Below are 22945 nucleotides of genomic sequence, written 5' to 3'. Positions count from 1 at the left end.
GATCTTGGAGATCAAGAAAGTAAAATCTGTCACTGCTTCCATTTCTTCCCCTTCTATATGCCAGGAAGTGATGGGGCCAGATGCCATGATCTTAGTTTTTTTAATGTTGAGTTTCAAACCAGCTTTTGCATTCTCCTCTTTCACCCTCAACAAGAGGCTCTTGAGATCCTCTTCGCTTTCTGCTATTAGGGTGGTATCGTCTGCATATCGGAGGCTGTTGATAATTCTCCCAGCAATCTTAATTCCGACCTGTAATTCATCCAACCCGGCGTTTCTCATGATGTACTCTGCATATAAGTTAAATAAGCAGGGTGACAATATGCAGCCTTGTCGTACTCCTTTCCCAATTTTGAACCACTCGGTTGTTCCATGTCTGGTTCTTACTGTTGCTTCTTGACCCTCGTACAGGTTTCTCAGGAGACAGGTAAGGTGGTCTGGTATTCCCATCACTTTAAGAATTTGCCACAGTTTGTTGTGATCCACACAATCAAAGGTTTTAGCATAGTCAATGAAGCAGAAATAGACGTTTTTCTGGGATTCTCTTGCTTTCTCCATGATCCAGCGAAAGTTGGCGATTTGATCTCTAGTTCCTCTGCCTCTTCGAAACCCAGCTTGTACTTCCGGTAGTTCTCGGTTCGCATACTGCTGAAGCCTAGCTTGTAGGATTTTGAGCATTACCTTGCTGGCATGTGAAATGAGCGCAATTGTGCAGTAGTTTGAACACTCTTTGGCGTTGCTCTTCTTTGGAATTGGAATGTAAACTGACCTTTTCCAGTCTTGCGGCCATTGTTGAGTGTTCCAGATTTGTTGGCATATTGAATGCAGCACTTTAACAGCATCATCTTTTAGGATTTTAAATAGCTCAGCTGGAATACTGTCATCTCCGCTAGCTTTGTTGTTACTAATGCTTCCTAAGGCCCACTTGACTTCACTCTCTAGGATGTGCAGCTCAAGTTCAGTGACCGCACTCTCATGGCTATCAGGGACATTAGGATCTTTCCTGTATAGTTCTTCTGTGTATTCTTGCCACCTCTTCTTAATCTCATCTGCTTCTGTTAGGTCCCTGCCTTCTTTGTCCTTTATCATGCCCGTCTTTGCACAAAACGTTCCCTTGAGATCTCCAATTTTCTTGAAGAGATCTCTAGTCTTTCCCATTCTGTTGTTTTCCTCGATTTCTTTGCATTGTTCATTTAAGAAGGCCTTCTTGTCTCTCCTTGCTATTCTCTGGAACTCTGCATTCAGTTGGGTATATCTTCCCCTTTCCCCCTTGCTTTTCACTTCCCTTCTTTCCTCAGCTACTTGTAAAGCCTCATCAGACAGCCACTTGGCTTTCTTGCACTTCTTTTTCTTTGGGGTGGATTGTGTTGCTGCCTCCTGAACAATGTTACGGACCTCCATCCATAGTTCCTCAGGCACTCTGTCTATCAGGTCTAATCCATTAAATCTATTCCTTACCTCCACTGTATATTCGTAAGGGATATGATTTAGGTCTTACCTGAATGGTTTAGTGGTTTTCCCTACGTTCTTCAATTTAAGCCGAAATTTTGCAACAAGAAGCTCATGATCTGAGCCACAGTCAGCTCCAGGTCTTGTTTTTACTGACTGTATAGAGCTTCTCCATCTTTGGCTGCAAAGGACATAATCAATCTGATTTCGATATTGACCATCTGGTGATGTCCATGTGTAGAGTCGCCTCTTGTACTGTTGGAAAAGAGTGTTTGCTATGATCAGCGTGTTCTCTTGGCAAAACTCTATTAGCTTTTGTCCTGCTTCATTTTGTACACCAAGGCCATGTCTGTCTGTTATCCCGGTGATTTCTTGACTTCCTACTTTAGCATTCCAATCCCCTATGATGAAGAGAACATCTTTTTTTGGTGTTAGTTCTAGAAGGTGTTGTAGGTCTTCATAGAACCGATCAACCTCAGCTTCTTCGGCATCAGTGGTTGGGGCATAGACCTGAATTACTGTGATGTTGAATGGTTTGCCTTGGATTCGTACTGAGATCACTCTTATCGTTTTTAAGATTGTACCCCAATACTGCTTTTCCCACCCTTTTGTTGACTATGAGTGCTACTCCATTTCTTCTAAGGGATTCTTGCCCACAGTAGTAGATATGATGGTCACCTGAATTAAATTCGCCCATGCTTGTCCATTTTAGTTCACTGATTCCCAAGATGTCGATGTTCATTCTTGCCATCTCATGTTTGACCACCTCCAGCTTACCTTGATTCATTGATCTGACATTCCAGGTTCCTAAACAATATTGTTCTTTACAGCATCGGATTTTCTTTTCACCACCAGACACATCCACAGCTGAGTGTCCTTTCGGCTTTGGCCCAGCCGCTTCACTCTTTCTGGTGCTACTTGGAAATTCCCTCTGCTCTTCCCCAGTAGTATATTGGACACCTTCCGACCTGAGGGGCTCATCTTCCGGCGTCATCTCTTTTAGCCTTGTGATACGTTCCATGGGGTTTTCTTGGCAAGAATACTGGAGTGGGTTGCCATTTCCTTCTCCAGTGGACCACATTTTGTCAGAACTCTCTGCCATGACCTGTCCGTCTTGGGTGGCCCTGCACGTCATAGCTTATGGCTTCACTGAGTTACGCAAGCCCCTTTGCCACAACAAGGCAGTGATCTATGAAGGGGGGGAGATATTTATGAATCCCTTACTCTCAACGTGTTTGTTGTCCCTGCCAATGGGTCATGGCTGAAACAGCTGGACATGTTTTATCATACTGTTTATATTATAGGGACATTTGCTCCCATTATACTGCTGCAATTTTAAGTTTCCAGACAGATCTGATAAGTTTTACTCCTCCCTTCTTCTTTCAGACTCCACCAATGAATTTACTCTTAAGGTGGCAAGATTTTGTGCCCAGGTATGTTCCATCAGGAATCAGATAGTTAAATTTCAGTATAATTATCCTTAGTTACTAGCTGATACTAATAGATCCTGTCACTGAAGCTAGTTCCAGTTGAATCTGCCATTTTATGTATATTCTTCTCCTACAGCTTCTATTTGAATTTGTCAGCTTGATTTCATACTTGGTATTTTTAGTGGCTGTGCTGTGACAGTAATTCAATAAAATTCAAAATTCAAAAGCATCCTCTATGTGAAAAGGTGTCCAGTCTGTACCAAGTAGAGAGCCATACAAAAGGAGCACCTGAATAGCAGGCTGAGGAGGCACACTGGTCCAGTCACTTGATCACAATCTTCCCCGCTAGGGTGAGATGTATTGTATTTTTATTTAAATTATAGTAATTATTTGTACACTTTATTTCTTATTTTATATGACATCATTTTAAAACCATCCTTGACCTTCATCCTTGCAGATGCCAGGGTCGCCTACAAATATGATTAAAATAATATGCAGTACAATAAAAAATACCTAAACCACATCATCGTAATAATTCACATATTTACATAAAAATTAGCATATGCAAATTTAAGCAAATCTGTGTTCTGCTTTTTGGTGATGCACTTGCTATCTTTTGAGGATGGGTAAGTGGCCAGCCTATCTCCAGGTCACATTTGTGCCGGGACATGGCGGCGCACTCAGTGCTGGGGCCACTCTGTTCATTCCAAGAAAAGGACCTGCAGCTGTTCATTTTACCCCAGGAAGAAACAGAAGCAAAATCAAGACGCAAAGTCTGTAGAAGGAGGTGGTGGATGTTCATAGGGGAAATGCAGAAGGACTGACATGAGAGCAGCCTGACTACAATACTAAGTATTGCAGAGGCAGCCCAGGACAAGGGTACTATACTGTCTTCTATGGGGCAGTTTCCCATGTTGCTGTATATGTGTGGGGCAAACAGGACTGCACCCCACATCAATTCACTAAAGCCTTTCATATGAAAGGCTCTCAAAATAGCAGGGCCTGGAGTGATTTCTAAAGATAAGATTAAGCTGCTATCCCTTTTTCTTGGATGTTCTTGTAATATTTATGGCAGGAAATAACCTTCAACCTTTAGATCTACTTTTGTTTATGGAACTAGCTACAAACAACTCTGGGGGTATTTTAATGAAAATTATAGCACATGACAAGCATTCAATGTATTTCTTATTTATTTGTAGCCTAAAGGTACTGCCAACATTGACTCGTGACTTCTTTTATCAGTCAATACTATAGCAATGGAATCATTTGAGAGCAATTTCCATTGAGCCAGAAAGGCGGACACAGGAATAAGAGTGCAATTTGCAACTGTTCATTCCAAATTGGTCAAATGGGTCAGTACTTTGTGAACTTGAGAGATGAAACTTTCTAGTCACAAGGGACACTACAGCCCAAGGAAGAATGACTCAACCCTAAAATATTGTCTTGTCTCAAACCTCAGTGCCTGCTCTAATAGGGAAATTTCTCCTGTTGCCTTCCCCATGCTTAGAAGAAAGGGGCAGCCTATTAATTTGACCACTCAACTTTTATTTTTGATCCAAACTGAGTCCTCCACTGTTTCTCTTAATTAAGAGCATCTGTTCCCTTTTCTGTTTAATAGCAGCCTTAGTTTTTATAGGCAAACACTTTTTTTCCATTGCTTAAAACTTCTGCTTGTTAAAATGGCATTGTACATGCAACAGATACTGCATACAGTGAGGTCCAGATATTTGAAGGCAATCTCATTTTAAGATGCTGCTTGGTGCATTAGGAAAGTGTCTCAATTCTCCAAAAAGCAAAACAGCTGGCTTAAACATCTCTACTTATTTTAATTTTCTTTCAAGGACTTCCTTATAAAGAAATCTCTAAACATTAATCAAGGGGGCCAAACAACTGGATTATGAATTACATGCTTGGGCATTCTCCCTTTCCATACTACTAGGCTGCACAAATGACATCACCAACCGCTTCTGGTGGATAGCCTAAAGCATTCTGAAAAGAATCCATTTGAAGACCTGATAATTCCACAGAAATCTTCTCTCCTGTCCCATAGCAAATTCAGTATTTGGCCTATCTACAGCAGCAATATAAACACCTACTAAAAAAAACCCCAGTCCACCAAGGAGCCCGCACAATATCTTTAAGAGCAAAAGTCTATAATATAATGTTTTAAGATGCCCCAGTGACCAGAGCATCCAGAAGGCTTAGAGGACCAATTTCTGCCCTGAAATGGCTTTGATAGAAATTCCATAACAGCCCTGAGAAACGTCAGGCACAAATTTATTAACCACTACGTACCAAACACCTGCAGGTGTATCTGGGAGGAGAATTCTATCATGAAAGTGCAACTTGTACCATCTGTTTTATCCCTTTACAACCATTCCTCTTGATTAATGTCCAACTGAATTTGGAAAGGCTTTTTCTGCTGCAAGAAGGTGCAACGTTAAAGTTTAAAAAAAAAAACATGAGGGGAAATAATTTCCAACAAAAACATCTGCTAGCAATCCAAAAGTCCATAATGCAGAGTTTATACTTAGCTGAACCAACAAGCACAGCTCTGAGGTGGGGTGGTGGGGGTGGGAAAGAGAAAATGTTCTTACAGTTTTATGAATGACAGTAATTATCCAAATGCGAAGTCACAAATATCATGAAAAATACTCTGCAGTGTGTAATTCACAGACTATTGCTATGACGTTATCTCCATTAAACATATAGCTAAGGCCCTATTTTATTAATAGGTCTGTCTCTCCAAACATGAAGATGAAGCAGATTAAAAGTTATACCAGCTTATAATGTCAGCGGATATCTCACCCTAAATTATATAGTCTCCTTTTGGTTAAAAAAAAATCGTCTTCACAGAGCTTTTAAAAGGTTATTTATTTATAGGACTGATGTAGCGCTCTGTACCTAACAAGATTCCCAAACAGGAAAAATAAAAGAATCAAAATGCAAAATGCAAATATTTAAAATCAGATTATGTCACTAAAACCCTGGCTGGTCAATCAGAGAATGCTTGTTTAAATAAAAAAAAAGTCTTCAGCAGGTGCCAAAATGAAACAATGTCTGTGCCTGCCTGCCATCAACAGGCAGGGAGTTCCACAGAGAGGGAGCCAATACACAGAAGACTCTGCTCCAAGTGAAATCAAAACAGACCGCAGGTCTTTGCAAAACCACCAGGAGTGCTTCATCTGATGATCTCAGTGATGAGGCAAGTGGTAAGGGAGAAGGTGCTCTCTCAAGTATCCTGGTCCCAAGCTGTTTAGGTCTTTATTCACCAGTAAACAAAACCTTGGCCCAGTAGTGGATGGTCAACCAGTGCAGTTCCCTCAGAAAAGGAGTTACAGGATGAAAAGGGGCAGCTCCTGAGAACAGTTGGGCTGCTACAGTCTACACTAGCTGCAGTTTCCAGATCAACCTTAAGGCATCCCCAAGTAGAGTGTATTGTAGTAACCCAGTCTTGAGGTTACTAGCAGTTGTATACTGTGATCAAGCTATCCCTGTCCAGGAGAGGCCATAACTGTTGTAGCAGTCAAACCTGGTAGAAGCCACTTCAAACTGCCATGGCCATTTGGGCTTTATATATGTACATTTCAGTTCTCATCTTACTTGTCTTCACAACAACTTAGCAGAATAGGCTATGCCCATTTCATGGATAAAGAACTGGGAGCTAGAGAGCAAAATTCATGGTTCAACGGGGCTTCAACTTAAGACTTCCCAAGTCTAATTCTTACATCCTGTCTAGTGGGTGCCAGATGCAAAAGAGGACAGGACTCATGCACTTTTAACAGATGTGTAGAAGAGGGAATGTCTGTAGGTACAGTTCATTGTGCAAGCTATACACACTGAAATTCGCTTTTCTTCACAACTGGACCTGGCTTTGGTTTCTAGGGTAGCCACTGATGAATAGCCAAAAAAGAGTAAACGCATCACCAAAAAAGAGGACAAAAGAGGACACTGATTTACATAAAGTTTGCATACGGTAATTTGTATGTATAGATGCAAATTTAGAAATTATAATTATATGGAAAAAATCCACAATGGATTCAAATGAGTTCCCAGTTTCTCTGAATGACCTTGTCCAAGTCACAAAGATTCTGCAGGCTTGCAGACCAGTTTTTCACTTTGGGGGAGGATTTGTGCAAATTCACATGTGCATTAGCATTAACTAATGCCGATCAGTGCATTTACAAAAGTGCACGTTAGTGCTAATGCAAAGTAGCACTAATGCAAATTAACAGTAGAACGAAATTCTGGTAAAAAAATTCTGATCCTGTCAATGAGCAAATGATGGAATGAAAGACGCCCGACAATCCACAAAACACAGATGGAACAGATTTAACAAAATCTTGCATCCCTATTCAAGACCTAGCTTTTCCTTTTGATGTTTTTTTTATCTTTAAACCAGACTTGGACTGGACAGCACTTCAAATAGAGGACTGCCCACTGTAAAGAAGACATGTGGCCACACAATATTAAAGGTGTAGGAGTCCCATCCCCTTTTGCATCTGGCCACCCTAACTATGATGCACTACTTGGGATTGAATGTTTTATGCTAGAAGGAAAGACTCCCAAACCAGAACAAATTCTGTGTGGGTAAACAAAAATGTCAGGTCTTTATTCTCCAAAGACAGACACAGATGTTGCTTCAGCATTTTAACTGGTCAGAATCATATTTGGAATATGCACCTGAGATCATTCTGTGCTTTGTTCCTGTAAAGAATGTTGGTGGAACTGTGAAAATCCAGGCTTCAATAGATTGCTCTTAGAAAACCACAGCCAGTATAGCAATCGGGAGCTTCTGTTATCTGGAAGTGCCAAGCTACTTGCGAACGCTGCCCACTAAGAACGGCCTGATTCAACCTGAGCTCACATGTCAAAGTAAGGTAAAGGTAAAGGTGTCCCTAGCCAGCCATGTCCGACTCTAGGGGGTGGTGCTCATCTCCATTTCTAAGCCGAAGAGCCAGTGCTGTCCGAAGATGCTTCTGTGGTCTTGTGGCCAGCATGACTGAACACCGAGGTGCACGGAGCGCTGTTACCTTTCCCGCCGAAGCAGCACCTATTTATCTACTTGCAATTTGCTTTCGAACTGCTAGGTTGGCAGGAGCTGGGCCTGGGACTGAAGACGGGAGCTCACTCCGTCATGCGGCACTCAGGTCTCAAACTGCTGTCCTGCCGACCTTCCGGTCTGCAGTTCAGTGTCTTAACCACTAAGCCGCAGCCCCCTGCATGTCAAAGTACCTGGAAGCTATTGTTTAAAATTAAGAGCCCCAACTGTTTTCTTGTTGTGTGTGTGTTTTCTCATTAAAACATTGTAGGCAATTAAGAGCTTCATCTAAGGGGTATGCCATAAAGGTGGTCATGTTTCCAACTTTACAGAGGACACTCCTCTCTTTGAATTCATCCTCTATTTGAAGAGCTGTCAAGTCCAAGTCCAATGTAAAGATAAAGAACCACAAGAAGGGAGACCAGGGAGAGGCCTTGAAGTTGCCCATCAACAGGTGGCACCTGCCTAACAGCCAACTGAGAAGACAACACAGGTCATCTATAGGAATGGGTGAGCATTTTGTTTCAGTAAGTTTTTTTATAAGGTTTTCCCAAGATTTGCAAATGTCTTCATATGTGGGACAGAAAGAACTTGAGATTTAGAAAAAAAAATGGAATGTGGAAGGAACTGACAAATTCATCCATCCAGACCCACAGCTTTGATTGCTTAGCTCTTAAGTCTGAGTTTCAATCCCTTCAGCGCTAACATACTCAACTATGTTAGTGCTGAATTAGGGTCGCCACCTCTTTTTTCTGACTTGCTCTTAGGGATGTTAGAGAATTCCGCCACGGATACAAGGGGGGCCGAATTCCAGTGAATTCGCCCCCTCTGGAATCCGTGGCAGACTGGAGCCCCCTGCCCCTCCACCCTGCAAAAGCCCCGTGAAACGGAGCCTACCTGGCTGTGGCTGCAGCTTCAGTGGCGGCTCCAACTGCTGCCGGGTTGGTGAGGACACAAATGGCATCCTGAATAGGGGACGCCATTGGCATCCCTATGGTAGCCCATGATAGGCTACGTAAATATTTACGTAGCCTATCACGGCTAAAGCGGGAACACAAATGGCGTAGGGGACGCCATTTGCGTCCGCACCAGCCCGGCAGCGGCTGGAGGCCCCGCTGCGGGTTGGCCTGGTCAGCGGCTCCGCAGCCTGGCCACGGAGCAGAGCTGGCAGGGCAGGATTCCGGGGGGGAGGAACGGATTGCCTCCCCCACGTCGAGGATTCCGGGGGGAGGAACAGATCGCCTCCCCCCACCTGTGGAACCCGGTGGAGCCAGGTAAGCAAGGTTTCGTACACCCCTACTTGCTCCTCATTTTAACAGCTACATGACAGGCGCATATAATATAGAAACTTAGAATCATAGAATAGTAGGGTTGGAAGGGGCCTACAAGGCTATTGAGTCGAACCCCCTGCTCAATGCAGGAATCCAATTCACAGCATCCCTGACAGATGGCTGTCCAGCCTCGTCTTGAATGCCTCCAGTGTGGGAGAACCCACTACCTCCCTAGGTAATTGGTTCCACTGTCGTATTGCTGTAACAGCCAGGAAGTTTTTCCTGACGTTCAGCCGGAATCTGGCTTCCTGTCACTTGAGCCCATTATTCTGTGTCCTGCACTCTGGGATGATGGAGAAGAGATCCAGGCCTTCCTCTCTGTGACAACCTTTCAAGTACTTGAAGAGAGCTATGGTCCTCTCCATGCTGGGAAGAGATGTATCTATTGAATTTGGCCAGTGCCGATGGATGAAAATTCAGTTTCAGTTCATTGTCTTATTTTTACCAAAATTCACACATTTCTTTATGTTTGGGATGGAAGGAACTTGAAAATTTGAGAATCTGAATGTAGAGAAAGTAAAGCTGATAGATTCATCCTTCCCAAGTCATCTCATCACAGTCGTCCCATTATTGTGAAATGTAGGGATGTACGAAAGTGACTTACCTTTCGGGGATTATGTTGATGGGGGGGGAGACGTTCCGTCCCTCCCCCTGGAATCCTCGACGGGGGGGGAGACGTTCCGTCCCTCCCCCCCGGAATCCTTGGTGGCCGGCTGTGCTCAACGGCAGCTCCACGGAGCAGCTGGCCAGGCCCAGCCCAGCCCAGAGCCATTCGCAGCTGGATTTCCGGCCGCAGAGGGCTCTGGGGGGGGGAAACGCGTACGCAAATGGCGGCGGCTACGGCCGCCGCCATTTGCGTACCTTATTTTTGGCTGTCTTAATCTATGTAAATATTTACGTAGACTATGACGGCGAAAATAAAGGGGAACGCAAATAGTGTAGCGGGATGCTATTTGCATCCCTTTTTGATTCACTGTTTTAGCCTACGTTAATGTTTACGAAGGCTAAAACGGCGAATCCAAAAGGGACGCAAATAGCGCCCGCTACGCTATTTGCGTTCCCCTTTATTTTTGCCATCATAGTCTACGTAAATATTTACATAGACTAAGATGGCCAAAAATAAGGAATGCAAATGGCGGCGGCCATAGCCACCGCCATTTGCGTACGCAGTTTTGTTTTGTTTTTTAAACCCACCCAGCCATGATAGGCTACGTAAAGATTTATGTAGCCTATCAGGTCTTTTCTTTTCTTTTTTTTAACAAGACTGGAAATGGCGGTGGCGGCAGCCAGTCGGAAGACCAGCCGCCCCAGCCACCGCTGCCGAAGCCGCCGCCGCCTGGAAGATCCGCCCCAGGTAAGTCTCGTCCCGGGGGGGATCCGTGGGGGGGCGGGGGGTGGCAGGCTGTTCTGCCACGGAGTTCGGGGGGCCAAATGCACTGGCATTCGGCCTTACCGAGATCCGTGGCGGAATTCTCTGCCATCCCTAGTAGTGTATTTCTATTTAAATTATAGTAACTCTTTCAAAATTTCTGTCCACACATATAAATTAGCATAGGCTCTTTTGTCCTCCTTTCTGGTGAAGCATTTCTTCTCTTTCCACACAGAGAAGATTTTTTTTTGTCCTCCTTTCTCTTTCTGCATTTCTTCTCTTTCTGGCCACTGTTGTAACTGCTTAAATTGCTTGGTTATATGCTTCTGGGAATGGGCTTTCTGCCAGATTAGCCAGAGGAATCCAGAATTCTGGCTCAGACAGATACGAATGTCTGAAAACTTAAAACCGTTCTTCCCCATGGATTTTGTTTATTTTAAAGATATCTCAAGGCCCCTAATAACTTAACAGTGGCAGCTGTTAAGAAATAGACCTTAATAACAGATAAGCGTTGAATGCCCTTGGACCGAACCTTTTACTTCCATTCACTCCGAGCCTTTAAAAGCAGTAGAGGAAATCTGTTACAACATCTGTTGTTTGACTGTTGCTTCTATAGCAAGGGGTTGCATGACCAAATATTTACCCACATAAATAACCTAATTGTCCATGGAAAGCTAGCATGTCAGCAGAGTAACCTTGTCCCTCAAATGCCAATTTTCTATATGCAGGGAACAGTTTGTGGCTGGAGGGGGGTATTCAATATTATGCCATCCCTCATGTGCATTCATAAGTAGTTCGGTCCTTGGACAAGTCTATGTAAAATTAACGTAGAAGTAAAATAACTTCTGGAATGGACCTCCCCGCATCCACTTAGCATGTGTACTAGCCTCCAGATATTGCTTATTGTTGCCAGCACAAGTAGTTCTCAGTCTATCTAAAGCCCTGCTAGCAAGAGACAGGGCAGGAGGACCAACGTAAGTTTTTACAGCTTCAGAGTACATCATGAGAAATGCCGGGTTGGATGAATCAGAGGTAGGAATTAAGATTGCCGGGAGAATTATCAACAACCTCCGATATGCAGACGATACCACCCTAATGGCAGAAAGCGAAGAGGATCTAAAGAGCCTCTTGTTGAGGGTGAAAGAGGAGAGTGCAAAAGCTGGTTTGAAACTCAACATTAAAAAAACGAAGATCATGGCATCTGGCCCCATCACTTCCTGGCATATAGAAGGGGAAGAAATGGAAGCAGTGACAGATTTTACTTTCTTGGGCTCCAAGATCACCACAGACGGTGACTGTAGCCATGAAATTAAAAGACGCTTGCTCCTTGGGAGGAAAGCTATGGCCAACCTAGACAGCATAGTAAGAAGCAGAGACATCACCTTGCCGACAAAGGTCCGTCTAATCAAAGCTATGGTTTTCCCAGTAGTAATGTATGGATGTGAGAGCTGGACTATAAGGAAGGCTGAGCGCCGAAGAATTGATGCTTTCGAACTGTGGTGCTGGAGAAGACTCCTACGAGTCCCCTGGACTGCAAGGAGGTCAAATCAGTCCATCCTAAAGGAAATCAACCCTGAGTGCTCATTGGAAGGACAGATAATGAAGGTGAAGCTCCAATATTTTGGCCACCTAATGCGAAGAGAAAACTCCCTGGAAAAGACCCTGATGCTGGGAAAGACTGAAGGCAAAAGGAGAAGGGGACGGCAGAGGATGAGATGGCTAGATAGCATCACGGATGCAATGAATATGGACTTGAGCACGCTCCGGGAGAGAGCGCAGGACAGGAAGGCCTGGCGTGCTATGGTCCATGGGGTCACGAAGAGTCGGACACGACTGAACGACTGAACAACAACAACAATTGGAACAGGCTTCGTTATTTAGAGCTAGACAGGACTCTGAGCCCATTTAGTTTACTCACCCGGCAGGGGGCAGAGATGGGAACAGAGAGGGTCATGGATCCAGCAGATCCGCATCCTCTCCTCTCCGCTCCCTGCCCGCCACCACACCCCCTTTCTACCTGCCCTGTCCCTTTTCCAAGGTCAAAAAGCCGAATGGCAGCTCTACTTCCAAGCTTGCAACGGTGACCTCAGAAGAGGAGCTGCTGTGAAACTTTCTGTGGCAGCTGGAAAGGGTGTGTGGGAATCCCCTCTTGGTTCCCACACACATATACCTGGTTGCAGCTCCTTCTATAGCTGGGGGTAGGTAAATCCACCATATTCTATGGCTCCTGGGATGCCCTCCCAGGGACCACAGAATTGCTCTGTAAATTCATCCAATATGAAAATGGTGGGGCTCTAGGGGTTCCAATGTACACATGGCGCTTCCCCACCTGTGTCTGCTGTCTTTGTAGGCTTGCCTGTGTACATGAAGCTATATAAACAATCAATAAATGCTACATTCATTTCTATTAAGATGGGAAGTTATGCATATGCATTCCTTTGCACATTCTCTCCATCAATGCACTGGGGTAGCCTGCATGCTCATGAGCTTCATGCACGCAACAAAGTGAACATGGAACTTTGTATAGATGCAAATGTTTCCCAGTCTTAAAGCTAAAGATAAAACGTTAGAACCTGACCCCAACCCTGCCCAGCCCACATCCTTCTGTTAATAGATCTCTCTCTCTATGACCACCACTGTGTCAATCACTTTTTGGGTCAATCACTGTGTGCTTTTTGTATTGCATTTTAAATAGGGGAAGTGGGGACATCTGATTTAATGTTAAAGCACACAGTTAATTTCTGGACAACAGGGTGAGGATTTCGGGGTCAAAGGTCCATGGTCCACATGTAATCTGTTCTTTTAAAATGTTTTAATTGTTTTAATTATGAGATTTTATTCTTTTATCTTGCTGTTCACTGCTCCAAAATCTTTGATGTGGGGCGGTATCTAAATTGTAAATAAACAAACAAACAAACAAACAAAATAATCCAGTCTAATCCCTACAGGCCACCAAAGCCCAAGAGTCACATTACAGAACACTGTCAGTGCACTAAAACATATTTAAGGTACAGTTTCTTGGCTTCCAAATCATGTTGCTGCCTTGGGTCATGGGAAAATGCAAGTTTCAGAATGGGGTTACACAAACAATTTGGCAACCGGTTGGATGAATTCAATTGCAGAACTAACAAAATTATTAAATCAGCTTGAATACAGTTGAATTGATAGCAGAGAAAACCGTGTGACAGCACCAGCATTCTACACAGGAACACAATGGAGACAAGCCTTTAAACTGGATAAGAAATGATTTTCTCAAGTTTTATTGGATGTATTTAATAAATAGAACTATAAAAATATATGACAGAATGAGACATCTTTAATTAAACTTAAGAACATTTGCATGGCAATTTATTCACTTTAAAATTTTAACTTTCTTATGTTAATAAACCAGGAGTGAAATACAAGAATGTTACACACACACACACACACACACACACACTATATGTATATGTATATGTATGAACTTGGATTGGATGACTCATGAAGATATCAAAATAGTTTGGACATATCCACAATAGCTCAAAAGCTGAGATTTGCCCAAGATACCCTAATTACTATGTAAGTATGAAAATAGGATATTTTCAAAATTCAATAGTCAAAATTCATGAGGCCTCCATCAAGCGTTCCAACAGAGAACAAGCCAATGAACACATACAATAGAATACAGGTGTGTATGTGTGGGTGTTCACACAGCTGATCTGCCTTTAGACTGGGAGAGGGAGGATTCACAGTGACAGCCAGGAACATGAGTCAGAAGACAGGACAAGCCATTCTTGGGATTTAATGGAGGAGTGTTGGAGTATCTTGACTAAACATCTTTAACAACTGTCAAACTGTGAGAAGGAAACTTTTCAGTGGCAGCCATAAATATATGTATCTACATGAAGAAAGCAAGCTCTGTTGACAAGAATGTAACATGTATGCGTAACGGTATATGTAGTTCGAAATGGAGGCAGTGACAGATTTTAGTTTCTTGGGCTCCAAGATCACTGCAGACGGTGACTGTAGCCATGAAATTAAAAAATGCTTGCTCCTTGGGAGGAAAGCTATGGCAAACCTAGATAGCATAGTAAGAAGCAGAGACATCACCTTGCCGACAAAGGTCCGTCTAATCAAAGCTATGGTTTTCCCAGTAGTAATGTATGGCTGTGAGAGCTGGACTATAAGGAAGGCTGAGCGCCGAAGAATTGATGCTTTCGAACTGTGGTGCTGGAGAAGACTCTTACGAGTCCCCTGGACTGCAAGGAGGTCAAACCAGTCCATACTAAAGGAAATCAACCCTGAGTGCTCATTGGAAGGACAGATCCTGAAGCTGAAACTCCAATATTTTGGCCACCTAATGCAAAGAGAAAACTCTCTGGAAAAGACCCTGATGCTGGGAAAGACTGAAAGCAAAAGGAGAAGGGGACGGCAGAGGATGAGATGGCTAGATAGCATCACCAATGCAACGAATATGAACTTGAGCACGCTCCGGGAGAGAGCGCAGGACAGGTCCATGGGGTCACGAAGAGTCGGACACGAATGAACGACTGAACAACAACAATATGTAGTTCAATACATGTGTCACAGGTAATTTAATATGCACAGTGCAATTATATAGGGGTCACAGCTGATCCAGAACAATACCACACTATAAGCTTTTGTTTTCAAGGTGAGTGCTACCACATCCAATACAGGTTGAACCCCAATTCCTGAGTCAGCTCCCCCCAAAGGACCTCTATCTTGTCTGGATTAAGTTTTAGTTTGTTAACCCATGTTCAGGCCATGGTTCAGGATCTCAAAGCCTCCTTGGAATGAGATGGAAAGGAAAGAGATTTGGGTGTCATTTGCATATTGGTGACACCAAACCCCCAAGCCATAAATGACCACCTAACAGTTTCATATAGATGTTAAACACCATGAAGGACAACACAAAATCTCAAGGGACACCATGGGCTAATGGTCAAGGTGCCAAAGGTATCTCTAGCACCACCTTCTGAAACTGGCACCCCAGGAAGCTCCTACGCCATTGTAGAACCATGCCACCAAGTCCCATTCTTGTCAGCCAGTCCAAAAGGGCACCATGGTTGATGGTATCAAAAGTCACTGAGAGATCCAGCGGAATCAAGAGGGGTGCACTTCCCCTATCCAGTTCCTGGTATAGGTCATCCACCAAGGTGACCAAGACTGTCTCGGACCCCAAACCAAGCTTAAAGCCAGATTAAAATGGATCTAGATAATGCATTTCATCCAGAAGATCCTGGAAATTAGATACGTCAGGCCGAGCCATTTAAAGTAATGAATAAATGAGAACCAACTTCACTCAGATTAATGACATTATTCTAAAACAGTTATCAATCCACATGAACCAAGACAGCACTCAAATGCAAACCCTATAAAAAAAAAAAAAAAGATCACCTGATAAACTCCACAGTGTAGTACTCAATTGGGGAACTCCCTTCACTGGGTCCTGGCTTCCAAGACAGAGCAACTTCTGAGTCAGAAACAACAATGACCTGAGGCTGATAAGGTGGATCTGGAGGCATACATTTATCTAAGACGAAAAAAAAAGAGGGTATGTGTCTAGCAAATCATATCATGTTGACTTCATCAGTCACTTTGGATAAACCCAGAAGTATTTCTTGCTATATCAAACTCACTTGTTAAACAGTAATTTTATATTAAATAATGCACCCTCAACATCTCAACAAAGTCTTTGGTTTTAATTCTTTTGTTCTCTTTGCCTCTAGCTCTTGCAACCCCTTTTATTTCCCTAGGCCTCATGGCTGTAGTTCAAGGCTATAGTTCAGCAGCACAGCATACTCTGCATGTGAAGGGTCCCGGTTCAGTCCCTGACATCTCCAGATAAGGTTGGGAAATATGCCTGCTAGGAACCCTGGAAAGTCACTGCCACTCAGTGTAAGTACTGAACCAGATGTCTGACAGTAAAAGGCATCTTCCTATGTTGCTGGCCAGCCTGGTCTTTTCCCTACTGCCCAACTCCTCTTCCTCCCTTCAGGGTGGACAAATCTGTCAATTCTGGATTCCCTCCGTTTCCTATTTTTCCAGTCTTCAGTTCATTCCATCCCATTTCTGCATCAGTTTGTGACTTTTTTTTTTAAAGCTTGCCCAACAATCTCTATGCATTTTCAGGTGCTTTTCTCCTCATAAATGCGTTTTTATATATAATTTTGCCTAATATACACATGTTCTGCAAGCAGTTTCCCCTTACATAATGTTCAAAAAGACAAAAAGGTCTTTTTTTGTCAAACGCCCTGCATCAAATGCATCAAACGCCCTGATGCATGAGCACATTAGTTACAGAACAATTCTATGTATGTTTATCCAGAAGTAAATAACAGAGTGTTCAGTGGAACTTACTCCTAGGTAAGTGAACATAATATTGCAGCCTAGATGTTTCTGATGGGTCCAAACAGATTTAGATCCTACTTACACCTTACGATGAATTGAGTCGTGGGTGAGATACCGCTTTAGCCAATCTGTTCTGTAGACAAAGTAGCCAATTTGTATAGGTATTGTACAGAGGTAGATTTGTGTGCTAGAAATTATCTGAAGAAAAGAAATCTTCAAATGCCCTTGTAAAGACTTTTCAAGACAGTTCACATCAGGCTGTGTTTATCCTTTTGAATCTTTAATAATACTCCTGACTGGTTTGCCATTACAACTACATCTTGCCCTCTGACGAGCAGTGCCTCTGAACTTTCCCCCACCCCATCTACGATTTGCACAATGTACAGAAGTTTTCTTGCTGTCTCCATGTGTTTTCCTGCCAGAAAAATGAAATGTCTGGGACTAACTCTGCCCCAGTCGGAATCCATAATGGAAAGCTATTCACAGAGCTTTTACCTTGCAACAAAGTTGTTACATTTCTGGGCATGCTGGGTCGACCCTTTCCTGCCCAGCCATAAGCTCCTACACTTACACGATGGAGGGTGCCTGGTTTCAAATCTCCAATAACGACATCCTGGAATGGAAAGGAGTAGTGAAGATTTTTTAAAAAAATAAAAGGCAGGAAGATAAATTACTATTTAATTTAACTATAAGTAACATTTTGTGTGGTCCAGCAGAGTTAGAAAAATCCTCTTATGCCAAAACTAGATATATATAACACTGATCAGGGGTTGCTGCTAAAAACAGCAACCCCATGCTGAGTTCGTTAGAAAATTTATAAGGCACCCTTCAGCATCAGCTCCAAGGGTAGCACATAGTTAACAGAATGAAACTACACAATAAAAATGTTTGTGGCAAAAATAAAACACATGAAAAGGCGAAACCAACCATAAACCAAGGACAAACCATAAAACACCTATTAAAATAACTATTCAGCAAGGTGAGAAGTCTGGACATATTTTTTAAAAAGTCTTCTCTTGGCACTGAAAATTCATCAGAGTGAGTGCCAGGGGAGCTTCTCTGGAGAGAGCATTCCAAATGTGAGGCACCATAACTGAGAAGGTCCTCTCTAACCTCAGATGGTGGTGAGACCAGTGGAAGACCTCTGGTGAAGATCAGGAAGCGCCCTCATGCGGTAGGCAGGGATGGGCACATCTGTGATGCTCATTTTCAGTCAGGTTCTAATTTTTCTAATGCTGATTCCATATCAGATTGCATTTTATTTGTAGTGTGCCCAAAATTTGCATTTTTGTGGACATATATGTACACATCTTTCAAATGTACACATTATTGTACTCACTTTTTCAGATGTACACATTTTGTTCAAATGATTTTTGCATTGAATATTTATGCATTTATTAGTAAAACATGTATACTGCTTAACATAATAAAATCTCCACGTGGTTTACAGACAGAAACACTCTGTGTGTGTATGCATGTATGTATATAGCATACATATATATAAAATACAATATAGCACTAAAACATTTCAACCTACAGTAAAGGTAAGATTTTTTTAAAAAAGAAACAGTAACAACAGTAAAAGAATAAAGAATTTTTGTGCCCATTTTGGGGGGAAATATACACATTTTTGCTCACATTTTTGAAAGATAAACATTTTTTGTGCATACCATTTTAATTTTATGCCTTTCTGAATGCTTCTTTTCTGACCTACATTGAAAACTTTGGAAATGTACAAATTTTGAAGGTGAACTGTGTTCCAGCTTGTGTTTAGGTTTGGGAAGTATGAATTTAGTAAATTCACAGTGAAATGTGAACCAAATCAATTTTTCACCCATCCCTACTGGTAGGAGGTGGTCCTTTAAGGAACTAGGCCCCAAGCCATTTAGTTCTCCCTCCTCTCCACGTTATGTATAGTTTACTTATTTGTTTATCTATTTACAACATTTGTATACCACATGTAAACAGATTCCAGAGTGGTGAACAACAAGAGATAAAATGAACAAAAGATAAAAGGAAGAAGAATGAAACATGGTATTAAATTATTCTTTAAAAAAGACAAAAGAGAGTGCCAATAAAACGGAAGCTGGTCAACCAAGGAAAACAGTTAAACAGAAATACAGGATGTGAAGTCATCACTTTATATGTTCTACTGATCCTCCCCCTGTAAAAGCAGTGGCTAACAACATGAAGCACAGTGCCAAAAGGCATATGATGAGTTCACATCCTGTATTTCCTTAACGACATGTTATGGGCCAAGGAAGAGGAACTCAACGAAGGGTTGCTGTTGTCAGCCACAACTTGATCAGCATCACATCTAATTCTGGCTTCTGATTATTATTTTTCAGTGAGCTCCTATTCGAACCTCATGCCCAGGGTGAAATATGGCCCTCCAGAGGTCCCAATCTGGCCCTCAGAGTTCCCCAGAAGGCCACTCCCCCTTCCACTGGCCACACCCCTTCTCCCAGTCACCTGTTGTTTTGTGGTTCCCCAGTTTTCCCCATTCTAAAATGTTGAAATGCCTCTCCAACTTAGTTACTTAATGTAAGAACATTAAGCAAAAATAATTTAGGTTTTTTGATATTTTGCCCCTTCCCCCTTTGCCTTCAGCATCGCCCACCACTGGGATGAGGCCCCACGACAGCTTCTCTGAAATGGAATTTGGCCCCCTGGCTGACAGAGATTCTGCACCCCTGCCTTAAAGGATCATGGAAAAGCTAGTTTAGCAAATAAACAACCATAAAACACACACAGCCAATGTCAAGTGTTTTCCCTGTGAAGTTCCCCCAAAGAAAAGCTATAAATCTGACCTACACCAATCTCTCAGCACAGTTCAGACATTTGTGCTGAAAGTTTGTTCACTGTTCACAGAGGCTTGCTGTTAAAAGCAATGTTATACAACATCCTCCTACAGCATCAAAAGGCAACCAAGTGCATGATCTGGTTTAATTTTAAACCCACAGAGAGGAGAATCTTGCAGCAGGGAAAAGTAAAATTCTAACCTCGTCGACGCCCACAAGGACACAATGGAAACAGATGTTCTGAAATTTTTCCGAAACAGAACCAAGTTGTGGATTTTAGCTTGTCCTGATAGTCAGGGGGATTTGGATAAAGGGCTTGGTACTCTGCATCAGAATTAAATGTTATATGCTCCAACTGTTATTTGTATTTTCCAGTACCTGTCAGTTGTAAACCACAGCTCCCCAGTCTTGTCTTTTGGCAACACCAAAACTCTTAGTTTGAGTTGCTGCCATTTTCCAGCCTTTAGCTCTCTTCCCAGGCCCTCTAGATGTTAAATGTCTGAATGGGGAATGGATGCATCTTGTCTCTACCACACTCTCACATGTAAATGCATGAACAGGAAACTGTGGTCACACACTTATATGTCACATACTGCAGCTCTGGAGGTATATTTTGTTGATAACATATTGTGGGCAAATTATGTTTTACAAGTCAATCTTTAGGCAAGGGCTGGCCTTGCCATTAGCCAGAATGAGGCGGTCACCTCAGGCAGAAAATGCTGGGAGGCGTTAGCAAGATGCTGGAGAAACCTAAAAGCCATGGACCCGGCCCAGTGCCCCCTAAGCTAGCCTGCTGCCTTCAGGTGTAATGGAGGATACTGTCCCATTATCAGTGTTGAAGAATTATTCAACTGCCAGTCCACTTGACTTTTATACATGGAATGGGATGGGACGCCATCTTGTTTTTCACCTCAGGCAGCGAAATATCTTGGGCCATCCCTGTTTGAGTCAAAACAGCTAACATTCTTTGTCAGCTTTTAAACCCAGAGGGGAATGGCTATTTCAGAATAAACAAATACAGCATGTGTCAGACAAAGTAGGGGATTCACTGTGGCATGAGGAGAGAAGGCTCAGGCATAGGGATGTCGAAGGAATCCATCTTGGGGGTGGAGCTCGCTGAGCTTCAGCAGTTCTTACGTTTGTGCAACACTCACTCCACTTCCAAAGCTTGGCTTAATTTCCTGTGCATGGTTTAGGAGAATAGATGGTGGTGATGGGATGAAGGTGAGCTGTTGGGACCAAGGACTCAGAGAGACAACCCAACCCCCCAAATAGGGCAGTGCACGGGATTTCAGCCACCCCACTTTCTGACCATTTGTAGTTTTGCCCATCTGGGCTCTTACTTCTCAAGATTACTCCTAGGTATTACTCTCCATTTAGACATGGTGCTCACAAGCGGGAATCTGCTGGTCAGAACTTTGGCAATGGAGCATTTAGCACTAAAGGAGCACGGTGCACAAACAGCTGAGCAGAACAGTGAATCTAGGAGGGGCAGATGAATGACTATTTTCTTCTCAGAGCCCTTAGAGGTACCATGCCTCAGGTTTTCAGAGTTCATTTACAGCTAAAGGCCTCCTCCCAGCCACCAGACTATAGATTTGGCTGGCTGTTGCGACTGCAACGCCACCCTCCTCTCCCATGTGGCTCTAACTCTTTTCTCATCAAAAGGGTTGGCTGCTATCTGGTATTTGGGCTACCAGGGGATTCAAGGTCCTGTCTGAGGAGAGCCCTGGAGTCTGTGGCCACAGACCGGCTGCTGCCCTCCTAATTACTGAGCCATCTCTACCTAGCAGCCTATTTGTGTATTGTGTAAAAGGAGTTTGGACAGGGTGGGATGACAACATTATGGTGCTGCATTGGTGCCATGTATTGACTGGTGCTTTCTCTGCATGACCAATGCAGTGTGTCATCAGTGTGCAAGGTCATGATGGGTGGGTGGCAGTGGAATGTCTAAGGATGTTTGGGAGTGTCTGATGATGTTACATTAGCTTTTATTTCTACAGCTATTGGGCTTTTGATTTTGCTTCTGGGAATCCCTACGATGGCTATTACATTAAGCCAGCATTGGCAAAGCTATAGTAAGACCATAAGATTGGCTTAGGAGTTGGGAGGGTGTACCCTAAACTGCGGCTTATAAATCTTTTAAATAGATAAATAATAATGTCTGGAAGAACTTGAAATAAGAGCCCATGGAAACATCAATTATGACGCATCAGTCACTCTACAAGTTTTTTCAGTCTTTTCCCCATTCCCTACCCTTGTAATTTCCGGATACTTAAAATCTTACTTACAGTGCATGGAAAAATACAGCAATAGCTTGAAATAGTATTTCCAGGTGCAGAAAACTAATGATTTTTCTGCCAAATCTCCCTGTTGTTGTTTTTTCCTTCTGTTAACTCCCTTGTCCTCAGCATGCATATTAAGATCACGCCACAGCTTTTCATTTACACCCCCAAGGTAATGAGGGGAGGGGGAAAAATTACTGTCTTCACTAAAGCTGGGATTTGAACTCCAGAGTCCAAGCTCTCAAGTAGCCATGTGGTAGTTACTGGAGCACTGCCTCTTTTAAAATAATTTGTCTCCCTCAGGGGAAAAGGAAAATGACAGAAAGTTTTGATCTTCTGGTCATTTACAAGAACTGGGGATAGCTGCTGGACATAAATGTTGTGCATGGAGTTTGAAAGGATAAGGGAGAAACTGCCACTTCCCTCAGATATGGTTTGTGTAATGTATTCCATTCTGCATTTATTTAATACTAGTGAACGGGCCCACCTTTGCATAAGTTGCAACAGCGCTTGGTTTGATACAGCAAAACTTCCAAGCAAATTTACACAGCTGACAGAATTGGACACACTATGTGCCTGCCTCATCTGAGTGAAGCCATGCCTGCTGGCAACCATAGGCACAGCCCCTGCCATATTGCACCCCTATTGCCCCTTGAGGGAGGGGTCGGTGTATTCCGTTTCCCTGAGGGTGGCTGCCCACAGCAGGGAGGCAGGGGACAGGTGTATAAGTCTGTCCCTCAACCCACTAATCTCCCCTGCTATCAAACTGTATGATTTTCAAAGCTACTTGAGGCTTAAGGAAGTCTACCCCAAGTGGTTAAATATATTCCTGAAGGCTTCAAGCACATGGACACATTTATATTAATTAAGGGCGCAATCCTATCTGGATAG

At 43.0% G+C, this 22945-nt stretch overlaps 2 protein-coding genes across 2 annotated transcripts in view; one reads left to right on the top strand and one right to left on the bottom strand.

Annotated features, from left to right (window-relative positions):
• Positions 1–22945, bottom strand: part of EGFLAM (EGF like, fibronectin type III and laminin G domains) — a 183632-nt gene that overhangs the window by 97540 nt on the left and 63147 nt on the right. The window contains exons 5-6 of the mRNA XM_084833097.1: positions 17464–17581; positions 16015–16150 (exon numbers count right to left, since the gene is read on the bottom strand). Coding sequence (XP_084689223.1) covers positions 16015–16150; positions 17464–17581 — 254 coding nt within the window. The remainder of the gene's footprint in view (positions 1–16014; positions 16151–17463; positions 17582–22945) is intronic.
• The window catches only part of LOC146352035 (uncharacterized), a 75107-nt gene that overhangs the window by 1658 nt on the left and 50504 nt on the right, over positions 1–22945 (top strand). The window contains exon 2 of the mRNA XM_084833098.1: positions 2833–2879. The gene's annotated coding sequence lies outside the window, so the exon portion shown is untranslated. The remainder of the gene's footprint in view (positions 1–2832; positions 2880–22945) is intronic.

Source organism: Heloderma suspectum, chromosome 2 (genome assembly GCF_057233095.1).
Source record: "Heloderma suspectum isolate Gila_16-S chromosome 2, 16-S_ref, whole genome shotgun sequence".
In the NCBI taxonomy this organism is placed as follows: Eukaryota; Metazoa; Chordata; class Lepidosauria; order Squamata; family Helodermatidae; genus Heloderma; species Heloderma suspectum.
Note: the sequence above shows the minus strand (reverse complement) of the source record. Positions and strands in the feature narration are given on the sequence as shown.